General features: G+C 39.1%; 1 protein-coding gene across 1 annotated transcript in view; it reads right to left on the minus strand.

The window, feature by feature from the left end:
- Nucleotides 1-12,673, minus strand: part of LOC124291640 (lipoxygenase homology domain-containing protein 1-like) — a 114,270-nt gene that overhangs the window by 52,714 nt on the left and 48,883 nt on the right. Inside the window, 5 exon segments of the mRNA XM_046728690.1 lie at nt 3,889-3,915; nt 7,693-7,748; nt 9,367-9,524; nt 10,205-10,356; nt 11,559-11,784. Of these exon segments, the coding sequence (XP_046584646.1) occupies nt 3,889-3,915; nt 7,693-7,748; nt 9,367-9,524; nt 10,205-10,356; nt 11,559-11,784 (619 nt within the window).

A 12,673-nucleotide genomic window follows, 5' to 3' on the forward strand; every position in this document is an offset into this window, starting at 1 on the left:
GGATGTGTAGCATATCTAGCTGTAAATTTTCTTTGCAGCATATCTTCAAAACTGTGCCACTTGTCATCATTACAAGTAGCGAAAGTGGAGTTGCATAAGCAAGCGCGGACTGCTTTCACGCTCTGGCTGAAAAACCTCTCTTGACCGCCTAATACAGTCCATACGCGAAGTTGGAATGCTTCGCTTTCCGCGGCGCTTTGTTTGGTGGAGGATGTATTAGTAGATTCGAAAGCACTTTGAAGTTGTAGTATTGGTTGTCCGATCTTGAATAAGAGTTGGAAATAGTAGGGCCCAGCACCAAAATCATTTGGAGGCTCGAGTTTGCTTTGATTTTTCTGTAACACCTGTGGGATTAACGCTGGTGGCGAAATGCGACGCCTTGAGTCCTTCCCAGCTTAGCGTCCGCTCCCATGCTAGTGGGTCTGGGACTGGTGATAATGAATGTTGTCAGTTGATTGTTGAAGCGAAAGCGCAAATAGAAGTCTATTAGTGGAGTCCTTTTATAATTTGTGCAAATATCTCTGTATGGAGCATCAATTCTGCTCTTGGTAGGTGTAATGAGAGAGCGTCTGCTACATAGAGTCAATAGGTTCCCTGGTTGAGGCCTTGTTTGTTCACACTATAAAACGCCACTGTTGAATTGTCTGTGTGAATCATCAATTAGTTCTTTAGTAAGTTGCTCCAATGATGTATGAATATTGGGCCGACCCGTCTACATAGAGATGTGTTTTCAATTCCCGCTCTATTAAAAGATTCCATCGCCAAACATTCAGTCTCTTGGTCCACCATAGTAGGTGAGGGCTTGACGTGATTTGAGGTTGAGGTTCGGCCGAGATGAGAGTTGATCAGGATAACGGGCCGAGCTGTAGTCTGCCTCTGACTGTCATGTCTTGAGCTGACGGTAGACCCAACAGAGCTCTGCCATTGTTGTAGGTGGTAGTGGAGAGAGTTAGGCTTGAGGGATTGTCTGTTGGATCTTGGATCCATCAGTCCTCCTGGGTACCTAACGATACGCTTCGCCCGAGAAATCAATGCCTAGAAATTACAGATCTTAGGTTCTAGGTCCGACTTGAGTAGATATACCAACCATCCTATCTGTGGTTGTAGCTTGATGAAGTTTAACTGTAGTCTGAGACGCTGTGGATCTGGATCCACTTGTATCCCGTCGTCGAGGTAGAACGCACTGCGTAGTCCTTGACGATGTAGGTAAGAGACAATAGGTTTCGTCACTCTTGTGAATAACCAGGGGGCAGATGAGATTCTGAAGGGGTGCGGAGTCTGCATTGTGACGACGTGGAGGCCCTCCTAGTCTTTGGCTGCGGTGGCGCGATGTCCGGGGATGCAGGTAAGCGTTGGAGATAGCGATCAAGGCCCCACGCCTCTCTCCTCGAGGGTAACTCTAGCGAACACCAGACAGGAGGGGGGTCGTCCGACAGCAGTTGACAGGGTAAAATCTGTTTACATGACTCTATCTGCTGCACGCCTCAAGATTAAATATTTATCAAAGGCAGTAAAGAGGTAAATAACTAAGAATAAAACAAAGGATATAATGTGGAAGGAGACACAGGCGCCTCACATCCTGCTCACTGGGCAAAGGAGGAGAGAGAGAGGGCATGTGGCAAGAGGTGGCTGCCCTCTGATTGAAGGGAGCTTCAATTGGGAGATACAAGTGTTCCACTGTGTTCGGGTAAGAAGCAAAATAGCATGAGTCAGGGATAAGGACAAATAATGAATATCCCAACATTCAGACCTTCTACTTTTGTTTGCACTTTTGAGTGGGCTATTTGTTATCTTGCGTTAACAATAGGACATTGTCTCTGTCATTTGTGTTGAACTATAGTACATTGTGTCTGTGGTAAAACAGAGGCATCTGTGTTGATGGATGGTACATAGTGTCTTTCATCTGTGTAGAAGAATGGTACATAGTGTCTTTCATCTGTGTAGAAGAATGGTACATAGTGTCTTTCATCTGTGTAGAAGAATTGTACATTGTATCTGTCATCTGTGTAGAAGAATTGTACATTGTATCCTGTCATCTGTGTAGAAGAATGGTACATTGTATCTGTCATCTGTGTAGAAGAATGGTACATTGTATCTGTCATCTGTGTAGAAGAATGGTACATTGTATCTGTCATCTGTGTAGAAGAATGGTACATTGTATCTGTCATCTGTGTAGAAGAATGGTACATTGTATCTGTCATCCATGTGTAGAAGAATTGGTACATTGTATCTGTCATCTGTGTAGAAGAAGGGTACATTGTATCTGTCATCTGTGTAGAAGAAGGGTACATTGTATCTGTCATCTGTGTAGAAGAAGGGTACATTGTATCTGTCATCTGTGTAGAAGAATGGTACATTGTATCTGTCATCTGTGTAGAAGAAGGGTACATTGTATCTGTCATCTGTGTAGAAGAAGGGTACATTGTATCTGTCATCTGTGTAGAAGAAGGGTACATTGTATCTGTCATCTGTGTAGAAGAATGGTACATTGTATCTGTCATCTGTGTAGAAGAATGGTACATTGTATCTGTCATCTGTGTAGAAGAATGGTACATTGTATCTGTCATCTGTGTAGAAGAATGGTACATTGTATCCGTCATCTGTGTAGAAGAATAGGTACATTGTATCCGTCATCTGTGTAGAAGAATGGTACATTGTATCTGCCATCTGTGTAGAAGAGGTGTACATTGTATCTGTCATCTGTGTAGAAGAATTGTACTTTGTGTTTGGCATCAGTGTTGAACAATGGTACTTTATGTCTCTTATTAGTGTCGAACAATGGCACTTTGTGTTTGGCATCAGTGTTGAACAATGGTACTTTGTGTTTGTCATCAGTGTTGAACAATGGCACTTTGTGTTTGGCATCAGTGTTGAACAATGGTTCTTTATGTCTCTCATTAGTGTCGAACAATGGCACTTTGTGTTTGGCATCAGTGTTGAACAATGGTTCTTTATGTCTCTCATCAGTGTTGAACAATGGAACTTTGTGTTTGGCATCAGTGTTGAACAATGGTACTTTATGTCTCTCATTAGTGTCGAACAATGGCACTTTGTGTTTGGCATCAGTGTTGAACAATGGTACTTTGTGTTTGTCATCAGTGTTGAACAATCGTACTTTGTGTTTGTCATCAGTGTTGAACAATCGTACTTTGTGTTTGGCATCAGTGTTGAACAATGGTACATTGTGTCTGTCATCAGTGTTGAACAATCGTACTTTGTGTTTGTCATCAGTGTTGAACAATCGTACTTTGTGTTTGTCATCAGTGTTGAACAATCGTACTTTGTGTTTGTCATCAGTGTTGAACAATGGTATAATGTAAGTGTCATCATGTGCCAAAATATCATGTTGTTTATCATCCAGTATTAAACAATGGTAGATTGTATTGAACAATGATATACATACTAATCATCATTCTGTTGAACAATTAAAATTGTGTCTGTCACATGTCATTGTGGATATTTATGATAAATAACTACAAAGCTATTATTCATTGTCATTTACAGCCATTGGATCTGAAATGTGAGAATCTGAAGATCAAATTTGTGTAAAATGAAATGCGTATCTATTTCACATTCATTGTCTGAGATAATATACACTATGAAATAAAACAACACCAAAGTCTTTCATATTACTAGAGTTCATCTGCTTATCATTACAGATTGACTAAGATAATATGAATCAATTGGCATTTCTTTAACTTCTATTGTGTAATTTACTATGAGAAATCCCTGACTTATTCCCTTAGGCATGTAGAATACCAAATTTAATCATTTTCGGGGCAACAGTCTGTCACAAACTGTTACAGTTAAATCAACCCCCACACACTGGCAAACCCATGGAGGGGTACCTCCATAATGCCATAATGACACACACAGACATAGACTCACCTGTGACGATTTTGCTGGGGGCTGGCTCTGTAGAATTAGAAAGGAGAAACATTGCATGAGTCTGTTTTGTATGCAACAGGCCAAACACAACCACCTCAGTTTCTTACCATCCACTGAGTGGAAACAGTTCATAGTTTTCTCATGTGTGCTGGGGTGGAAATAACCCATTGCCTGACGTCCGAGTCCAAATTTTTTTTCTGTCGGGCAAGCAAATTTGTATATCACACTGTACCGTGTTCAGTTGACTTTCCAATGTTAATTATGTTGTTTATTAAAAAAATCAGCAAGAAAACGGTCGGTATAGTGGAAATATTATCAGGGCAAGTGACTTTACATATACCACTGTACTGGAGTACACTAGCAATTTTAAAGTTATTTCCACCCCTGGTGTGATACATTTGTATGTTATATTTGATCTGATTTTGTTTTAATACTTCTTTGTCTCTACAAGGATGCTTCACAAAGATGCTTTCATAATTCTTGACGTGTAACCTGTATTCATGTATGTTCTTTTGGCATATTCTCTCTCACCTTATTTTACTTTATCCATAAGCTTTACCACATCTAGCTTGTTCATGACAATATTTTTGTGGTGGATATGAAGCTTGTTTCATGAAAATACTTTAATGGCAGTCTTTGAGCTTGTTCTGGGTCTGAACGACAGGTGTTTAATAATACTTGATCTATACTCTTGCTAGTTAACATTATTCATTCAATGTAAGTAAAAATCTTTCACCTCAGACTTTATATTATTGTGGGTCTAGATCATGCTTAATTTTTGTTCTATTTAATTGAGGATTTTGGTCTCAATTTGATCTATAATCGATATGTTCCATCTTAGTTCTTGATGCTTGTTCCAAGGTTCATATTTTTCTGGATGTTGTAATTGTACTTTGTTGCAAGTGTGTGTGATTGTTTTAGAATTTCTTTTTGTATCATCCTTATATGATCAATAGTCTTATTCATGAACTTGGGTCTTTAGGCCCTTTCAGTGGAATTCTAACTTGACAAATTTTATAAATGTTTGATCATTGTCTTTGTGCTTGATTTAGAGTCTTTCAGAATGATCCAGATCTTAATCTTTTACCTTGATTCTGAATGCTTGAACCAGGTTTAAGTGTTTTATGTCACTGGTGAATGCTTCAACCAGGTTTTAGTGTTTCTTCTAAGGTCTGAAAGCTTGAAGCAGGTCTTACTGTTTTAGTTAGGGTCTGAATGCATTTATTGTGCTTAATAGTAGGGTCTTTTCGGGATTATTCTGATCTAAATTTTTATCTTGAGTGAGTGAGTGAGTTTTTTAGCAATATTCCAGCAATATCATGGCGGGACACCAGAATTGGGCTTCACACATTGTGCCTATGTGGGGAATCGAACCTGGGTCTTCGGCGTGACGAGCGAATGCTTTATTAGGCTACCACACCGCCCCAAATTCCTATCTTGAATTAGAAGGCTCGGCCGAGATGTTGAATATTTTCTATGATTTACATGTTTCATGCAAGTTTTACTCCTTTGTCTAGGGTCTGGTAGGTTTGAATTCTTGAGTGAATGAGCGGTTACAGCGTCTTTGCAGCTATTGATATGTTTAATAAAGGTCTTAATGTTTCTGGAGGAGCTGAAAGCTTCATGTGTGTTCTTTTTGCATAATTCTGGGACTTTCAGTGTGATCCAAGCAATTATGTTTCTATCTTGGGTCTGAATTCTGGATCCAAGTGTTAATGTTCTATGTAGGCTTAATCTTGGTCTTAGTAGTTTATTTAGGATCTAAATGCTTGATATAGATGTTTATGCTCTATCTGGGGTTGGTGTGTTTCACATTCATTCATTACTGAATATCAAATCTTACAGCTCTTATTTTGCATCAAGTATTAAAATTTCGCTCAAGATATGACGTCTTCAGTTGTCAGATCTTCTCCCCTTTGTCTGTGAAATGGTGATATTTTGTGAAGGCTAGATTCAAAAGCAGCTATACTATATTTGAAACATTAAAAGGCAATCATTTCTCAAATGCAATGGTATTGGAGGATTTTGATACATTCTTGAACAGAAATAAAAGCAACATCATGAAGTTTCAGCTTTGTTTTTCTGTAACAAAATACACCAGTACACTTGATTGCCACACTTCAAGACAAAACACAAAACAGACGTTTTCGAACAATTCTAAACTTTATTACAATATAAATATAAAGATAAATTTCGGTTAATCTTGGCATATGTATTTGACAGAAAAACAAAACTGAAATATCAATGTATAACAGATGAAGCATGCACATGCAAGTACAATCATGCAAACATTATTACACACTGAAAACAGGAGTGCAGACAAAAGGTTAGATCGTGAATATTCTGTATAAGTACCAGAATAAGTTTACAAAACATTCATACAGTCAAAAAGAGCTACCCTTCTCTTTAATAACTAACATAACAGTTCCTATTACATATACAGATGCATAAATGGCTACCCCTGCTAAAACAACTAAATAATGAGATTACTTACAGAAAATATACAGAGCAAATAGATAAAACCGTGCTTTAAAAAAACCCTATAACAGTGTTCCCTTTATATTGCTAACAGTTACTGATTTTTTTTTATTTTCACTACCTAGTTCTGTATTTGTAACTATTTTGACAATAATCATTGCTGATTAGTTAAAATCATTGTTCTGTTATCTAAGTAATGTATCATACACAATGTTACAATTAACAAACTCATTAAAACTGGTTAGTTAAAAATACCAGTAAATATATCCCAAAAATTCTAAAATCTGTTGTAGAAAATAACTTTCTAGATATATAAAATATAAACTATTTTACTTATGACTACAAATGATTAAAAACAGCTTTGATGAATATTTTCAAATAGATCATTTCACTTTTGAAAAATGCCTTTTCATTTTTACTGAAAAATACCAATTAAAATTTTGGAACTTTTTCAGATCAATTTTAACCTTCGTCTATCATCTGCCCTGACGTAGCATACATAACCCATATCACATACAGTACACATAATGCATTAATACGTTGATATCACAGCAATAACACAAAATCAAAGGAAAGGACAGAAAAACACCAGTAGCATTAAATATTGCTGGCAAAATCTTTTTAAAAAGCTTTAAAAGGTTTGTTTTTCTGTTTCAATATCTTCACATTTAATCACATCAAATCTTTCTGATTTAGAAAACATAAAACGTCTGATTTTGCCAACATAACAACAACCATTACCTGAGAAAGAAGCAAAGTGCCTGTAGTGTTAAAACCATTACCATAGCAACCAGGTGAGACAGTGAGTGACATGTGAACAAGGTGTTTTTTTAGGTGTAAAACAGGTGCAAGACTTGGTCTTATGATGTGTTTTATAAGATTTATCATACAGTTTTTCAAAAGTCTATAACTCCCAATAGCAAATCCAGCCATCCCTGTCAAAAATTCACATATTTATCACTTAAATTAAAAATACTATGAAACAGAAAGAATATCAAAATATTACCTCATTGTTGTTTTGTCTCAATTATAAAACCCCAACTCTCCAATTTTCAAATTATATGTCTGTAAGCATACACCTGAAGCATATTAAATCTTCTGAGTATTTGAGTATTATGAACGACATAATATTGGCATAAACACAACAAACAGTCAAGTGGTTCTGGATCTTACATCAACAACAAGCTGACATGCACATTCAAGACAGAATAAATTTCAACATGGACAGGATTAGTGACTTGACACAATCATCCACAAAAAGCATGGGTGCTGGTTAGTGCATGCTGGGAAATGGAGCATCACAAAGGGAGGTAACTGTTCACATACCCTTGACATGCAGAGTTCGCTCGATACGTCGGTCTTCCAAGCTAGAATCAAACCATCTGAAACCAACAAACATAACTGAAGGCAGAGTTACACGAAAAGTGAAGTAATACAATTGTGGATCCTTAGGGAAATGAAATGTCTTCAGTGTTATAAGTGAACACTGTGCTTCAAAACCATCTGCTGAAACCAGAGATAGTTGAAGATAGTGTAAGCAACAGAATGAGGTGGTACCCACTGAGATTGTGGATGAGAATAGGTCCACAACAACCCATGAATGATGTAAGAGGCAACTTAATGTAACAGGTGGTTGTTTTTCTTACGTCTGGTAGATTATGCTCCTTTGAATCAGTGACATGGGGGTCAGTGCTCATAATATCAATCACCGTTTTGTTTGATGTAGATTTAGCTACCTACAGGCCTCCATCACATAGCTCAAATATTGCTGAGTGAGATATTGAGATATTAAGCAACGAAGAAGTCATTGTTAGATAATCTGCCATGTCACAGCTGAGGGAAACACACATCACACAGAAACTCATTCACAGCATCCATATTGGCCAACTGATCCACAACCCCAGCATCCTCTCAACTGCAAAGATGAGGTGGCTGAATTACGCACTGAATCAAGTCCATAATTATTAGATGGAGAAGGAGGTTTATCATCATATACAAGATTACTGCACTTACATAGTGATGTATGTGTATGTAGTACATACTAATCTGGACCTCTATTGTATGTATGTTTTATAGATATCCACTGAGATACCATGCTGCAAAGTAATATGTACAGCCAATTTAGACATCCTATACAGACTCCAAGGCAACTAGTCCTTGATTAATCCCTCTAATGCTGAATGCCAGTCAGGGTAACATCAAATACCATCCATTAACATCTTTTGTATGACATTGCCATGGGACAAACCACTGACCTTCTGACTGATTTTCATCTGGCATCAAGTGTTCTGAGAGATTTCAATGCATAATGTTAAACAATGCATGAGGCATGTTCTGGTTGTGAAGATGTGGGAAGTGCCATCTGTTTCAGAAGGTGAGTGAGTGAGTTTAGTTTTACGCCACTTTTAGCAATATTCCAGCAATATCACGGCAGGGAACACCAGAAATGGGCTTCACATATTGTACCCATGTGGAGAATCGAACCCGGATCTTCGGTGTGATGAGCGAACACTTAAACCACTAGGCTACCCCACTGCCCCTGTTACAGAAGGTGATCGTAAGTCCCATAGACCTAACACACTGGAAACGCTAAGGTTGTTTTGTACAACAGCTCCCTGATCATCTTGGCAGACAGATTGCTGTGATCTCTAAATCGGTTTCTGTGAGATGTAACAGATGGATTCTGTTATACCAGTATTCATTATACAATGATAGAAGCAACAGAATTAAACACATAACAAAATATATCACATAGAACATCTCCAAATGCATAACATGCTTTAAGATCGAATATATATATCAATATAAATCTAAACATCACATAAATCTAAACATGCAAGCGTTAAAAACGTGACAGAATCTGCTGTTTTTTAACACATGACATTTCTAGGAATGTAGGGAAGTTCTTGCTGCATTGTGAGACGCTTCATGACATACATGTCGACCTGCAGTAGCAGTATCACATGAACTTTACAATATGAATCTGGGATAACAGCTCACCTGTCACAAGGAAAGATGTACTGGTCACGGGAGCTCTCACTCTCCTTGATGATGACTTTGTCGAGGTGCCAGCCATCACCTGCACCAGTGGCATTGTGGCCAATGTGGACTTTGTTCAGTTTACCAAGGTGTACTGCCTCCACTTCAAACGAGTCCGTCTGCAAGAGAAAAGGTCAAGGGTGTTGGAAACACTGGAGACATCTGGCAGAGAAGATCTGCCTCAAATAGCAGAAAGAATTGTGGTACACAAGTTCCAACAGATGTGACATCCTCTGAACTATGAGTGAGTGAGTGAGTGAGTCTCTCGGACTTACTCAACCACTATGTCCCCAGCCGTTCCCTCTGCTCTGAATCAAAGTTCTCAGTGTGCCTAAAGTCAGAACGACAACTTATGGTCAACGTGCCTTTGCCTTTGCCGCTGCCTCATGTTGGAACTCTCTTCCTCAGATGATCCGTCTCTCAGGAACTCTATCAACCTTCAAAACAAGCCTTAAAACCCATCTTTTCAGACAAGCTTTTCTTCCCTGAATCTTCTCTCAACTGTGCGCTTTGAGCATGCATTTAGCATGGAACTAGCACTATACAAATGGACTTATGTTATGTTATGAGTGAGTGAGTGGGTGAGCAGGTGGGTGAGCGAATTGTCTTATGCCGTTTTTAGCAATATTCCAGTAATATCACGGTGAGGGACATTAGAAATGGGCTTCACACATTGTACCCATGTGGAGGAATCGAACCCGGGTCTTCGGAATGACGAGCAAACCCTTTAACCACTAGACTACCCCACCCTCTGAATTATTTTGTGGTCCCAATAGTCAGAAATAAGGAACCAACTGACCTGTCCTGCCTTGAACTTGTTTCTGTTGTTTGACAGACGGAGCACTCTCTTCCCTGAGTCCCCACGTTCACCGAAGATGGTCAGGTGAACATCTGCATCAGTAGAAGCGTTTCTCTCTGTCCCAGTCATCACTTCCACGACGTAGGACAACACTGAAACACAATCATCATAATAATCACACAGGTACTTAGAGTGAGACACAGAGTGTTTGACATTGTAACATCACGATGCATCAGTAGAATTCTCAGCTCCCTAAGGAGTATACAAGCTCCATCATGCAAAAGTCATGAGATATGAGTGAGTGAGTTGGGTTTTACCCTGCTTTTAGCAATATTCCAGCATGATCACGGCGGGTGACACCAGAAATGGGCTTCACATATTGTACCCATGTGGGGAATCGAACCTGGGTCTTCGGTGTGACAAGCGAACGCTTTAACCACAAGGCTACCCCACCTTCCAATCATGATATACATCAAACAGTATTCCTTCATCAGCAATGTGGGAGAGTATTCAGTACAAGCGATAAGATGTATGTCACAATAAGCCACATTTTGATTGGACACATTGAACGGACAGGAGCAATCTGACCTTGACCTTTAGCTAAAACAGCAGATGCTGATTTTTGCTGGTTTCACTTATAAAATGTTTTTCTCTGAACATGTTTCTATTTGAAACAGTCTCATGCCTGCTTAAATATTTAGCAGTACTGATTCCTGAATATAGCACTTCTTATCTGGAACTTGTGAATGTGAATGTGTCATCCAATGCAGTACAGACAGTATTTATTTATATATTTTTTTTATTACGATAGCAAGTAATTCAATATTCATACAGCTGGATAATACAGAGAATACATATATTCAAGCTGCAGAATAAATGGGAGAAGACATGATAATGACTGTATGAATAAAGTACCAAGAAGAAGGAATAGGGACATAGGAAAGTAAGAAAATAGAGAGAGAGAGGAAAATATGATCAAACATTGGTTTGCATCCATCTATATTAGTAAAGGGGACCATTTTTTCTGCAAATTTGGTCTTCTCTCCAGAGATGAATTTTTCTATGTTGTGATTATATTTTATTAGCAGTAATAACTGGGTACAGTACAGACACGATCTGAATAAACCAGGGCCTTGAGCTTCGACGCTTTAAGATAAGATAGAAAGTGCCATACATTAATAAGAGCTTCACGACTTATCTTAGCGCTTAAGAGCTTCCAAAATGGTTCCTATTTGTCTGTCTTTTCACAGCAACACTTTCATTAACTGTCTCCTGTGTCTGACATCTCTTTTGAACATTTCACTTGTTCTCCTTTAAGCAGATGTATGACAATGGAATAACGTTTTGTTCTTACCTGGAAGAACATTTTCGCCAGGCCTCACAACTGGCATTTCTCGCATGATTTCCTCGTCATCCTGTCTCCGTGACAACCATCGGTTGAACTGGAATTTGAGCATCTCCTTAGACTTAAGGTCCTGCATCTTGACCTCTCTCACCTTCCATGATGGAGCCTTGGTTGGGTTCTTGGGAATCAACTCCAGACGGATCTTGTACAACTTGCCACACTTGTGGAAGTTGGACTGAAACTATGCGGCGTAATAGCTGTTATAAGCAGTTGGTGCCTGGCATTGCCACTGGGGGACATGTTTACCCACTTCGTGAACACCTGGTGTCATCATTAATTTTCATTGAACCATTTAAAACTTTTACCACTAATTTGCATTTTGTGACCAAAGGAATCTGTTTCTGCACATTACTGACTATTTCTGCAGAGAACGGACACTGTTCTTCAAGGACAATACACAAGGTACCATGACAAAGTTTTCCCCGAGCAATGCAGGTGAGGTGAGGTGAAATTGGGTTTTACGTCGTGCTTGAGAATATTTCGCTCATATGACGACGTGCATGCGTGTGTATGTGTATGTGCGGCTGCTTGTACTAGCCCAGACTTAAGCTGGTTTTATAGTGCTATCCCACTGAGATACCATGCCGCAGTGAAGCATGAATACCCCACTCAGACACATTATACTGACTCCCGAGCCGACCAGTCCTTGTTGTACCCATTAATGCCGAGCGCCAGGCAGGGACCAACAAGTACCATATTTTAACATCTTTTGGTATGACGCGGTCGGGGATCGAACCCGCGACCTTCCGCTCTCCGGGCAGACACTCTAACCACTACACCACGGAGGCGGTTCCCGAGCACTGCAGCCAAATGGACAACATTCAGACATATTTCCAGCCATATCACAGCAGCCAAATGCTACCAGGCCTACATGGACAGTGAAAAAGTAAGATTCATACTTGCTAGGTTATAATGTGACACCAATCAACCTGGCACCATACTGCACTCTAATCATATACTTTTGACACACTGCAGCCATTGTGATAAATTTGAATCTCATTTCAGCTGCTGTCCCATACCATGAAACAAAATTTTGCCTCAAGCAAGAAACAGACTCCTAACAT

Source organism: Haliotis rubra, unplaced genomic scaffold (assembly GCF_003918875.1).
Source record: "Haliotis rubra isolate DU_JTF1 unplaced genomic scaffold, ASM391887v1 Scf499, whole genome shotgun sequence".
In the NCBI taxonomy this organism is placed as follows: domain Eukaryota; kingdom Metazoa; phylum Mollusca; class Gastropoda; order Lepetellida; family Haliotidae; genus Haliotis; species Haliotis rubra.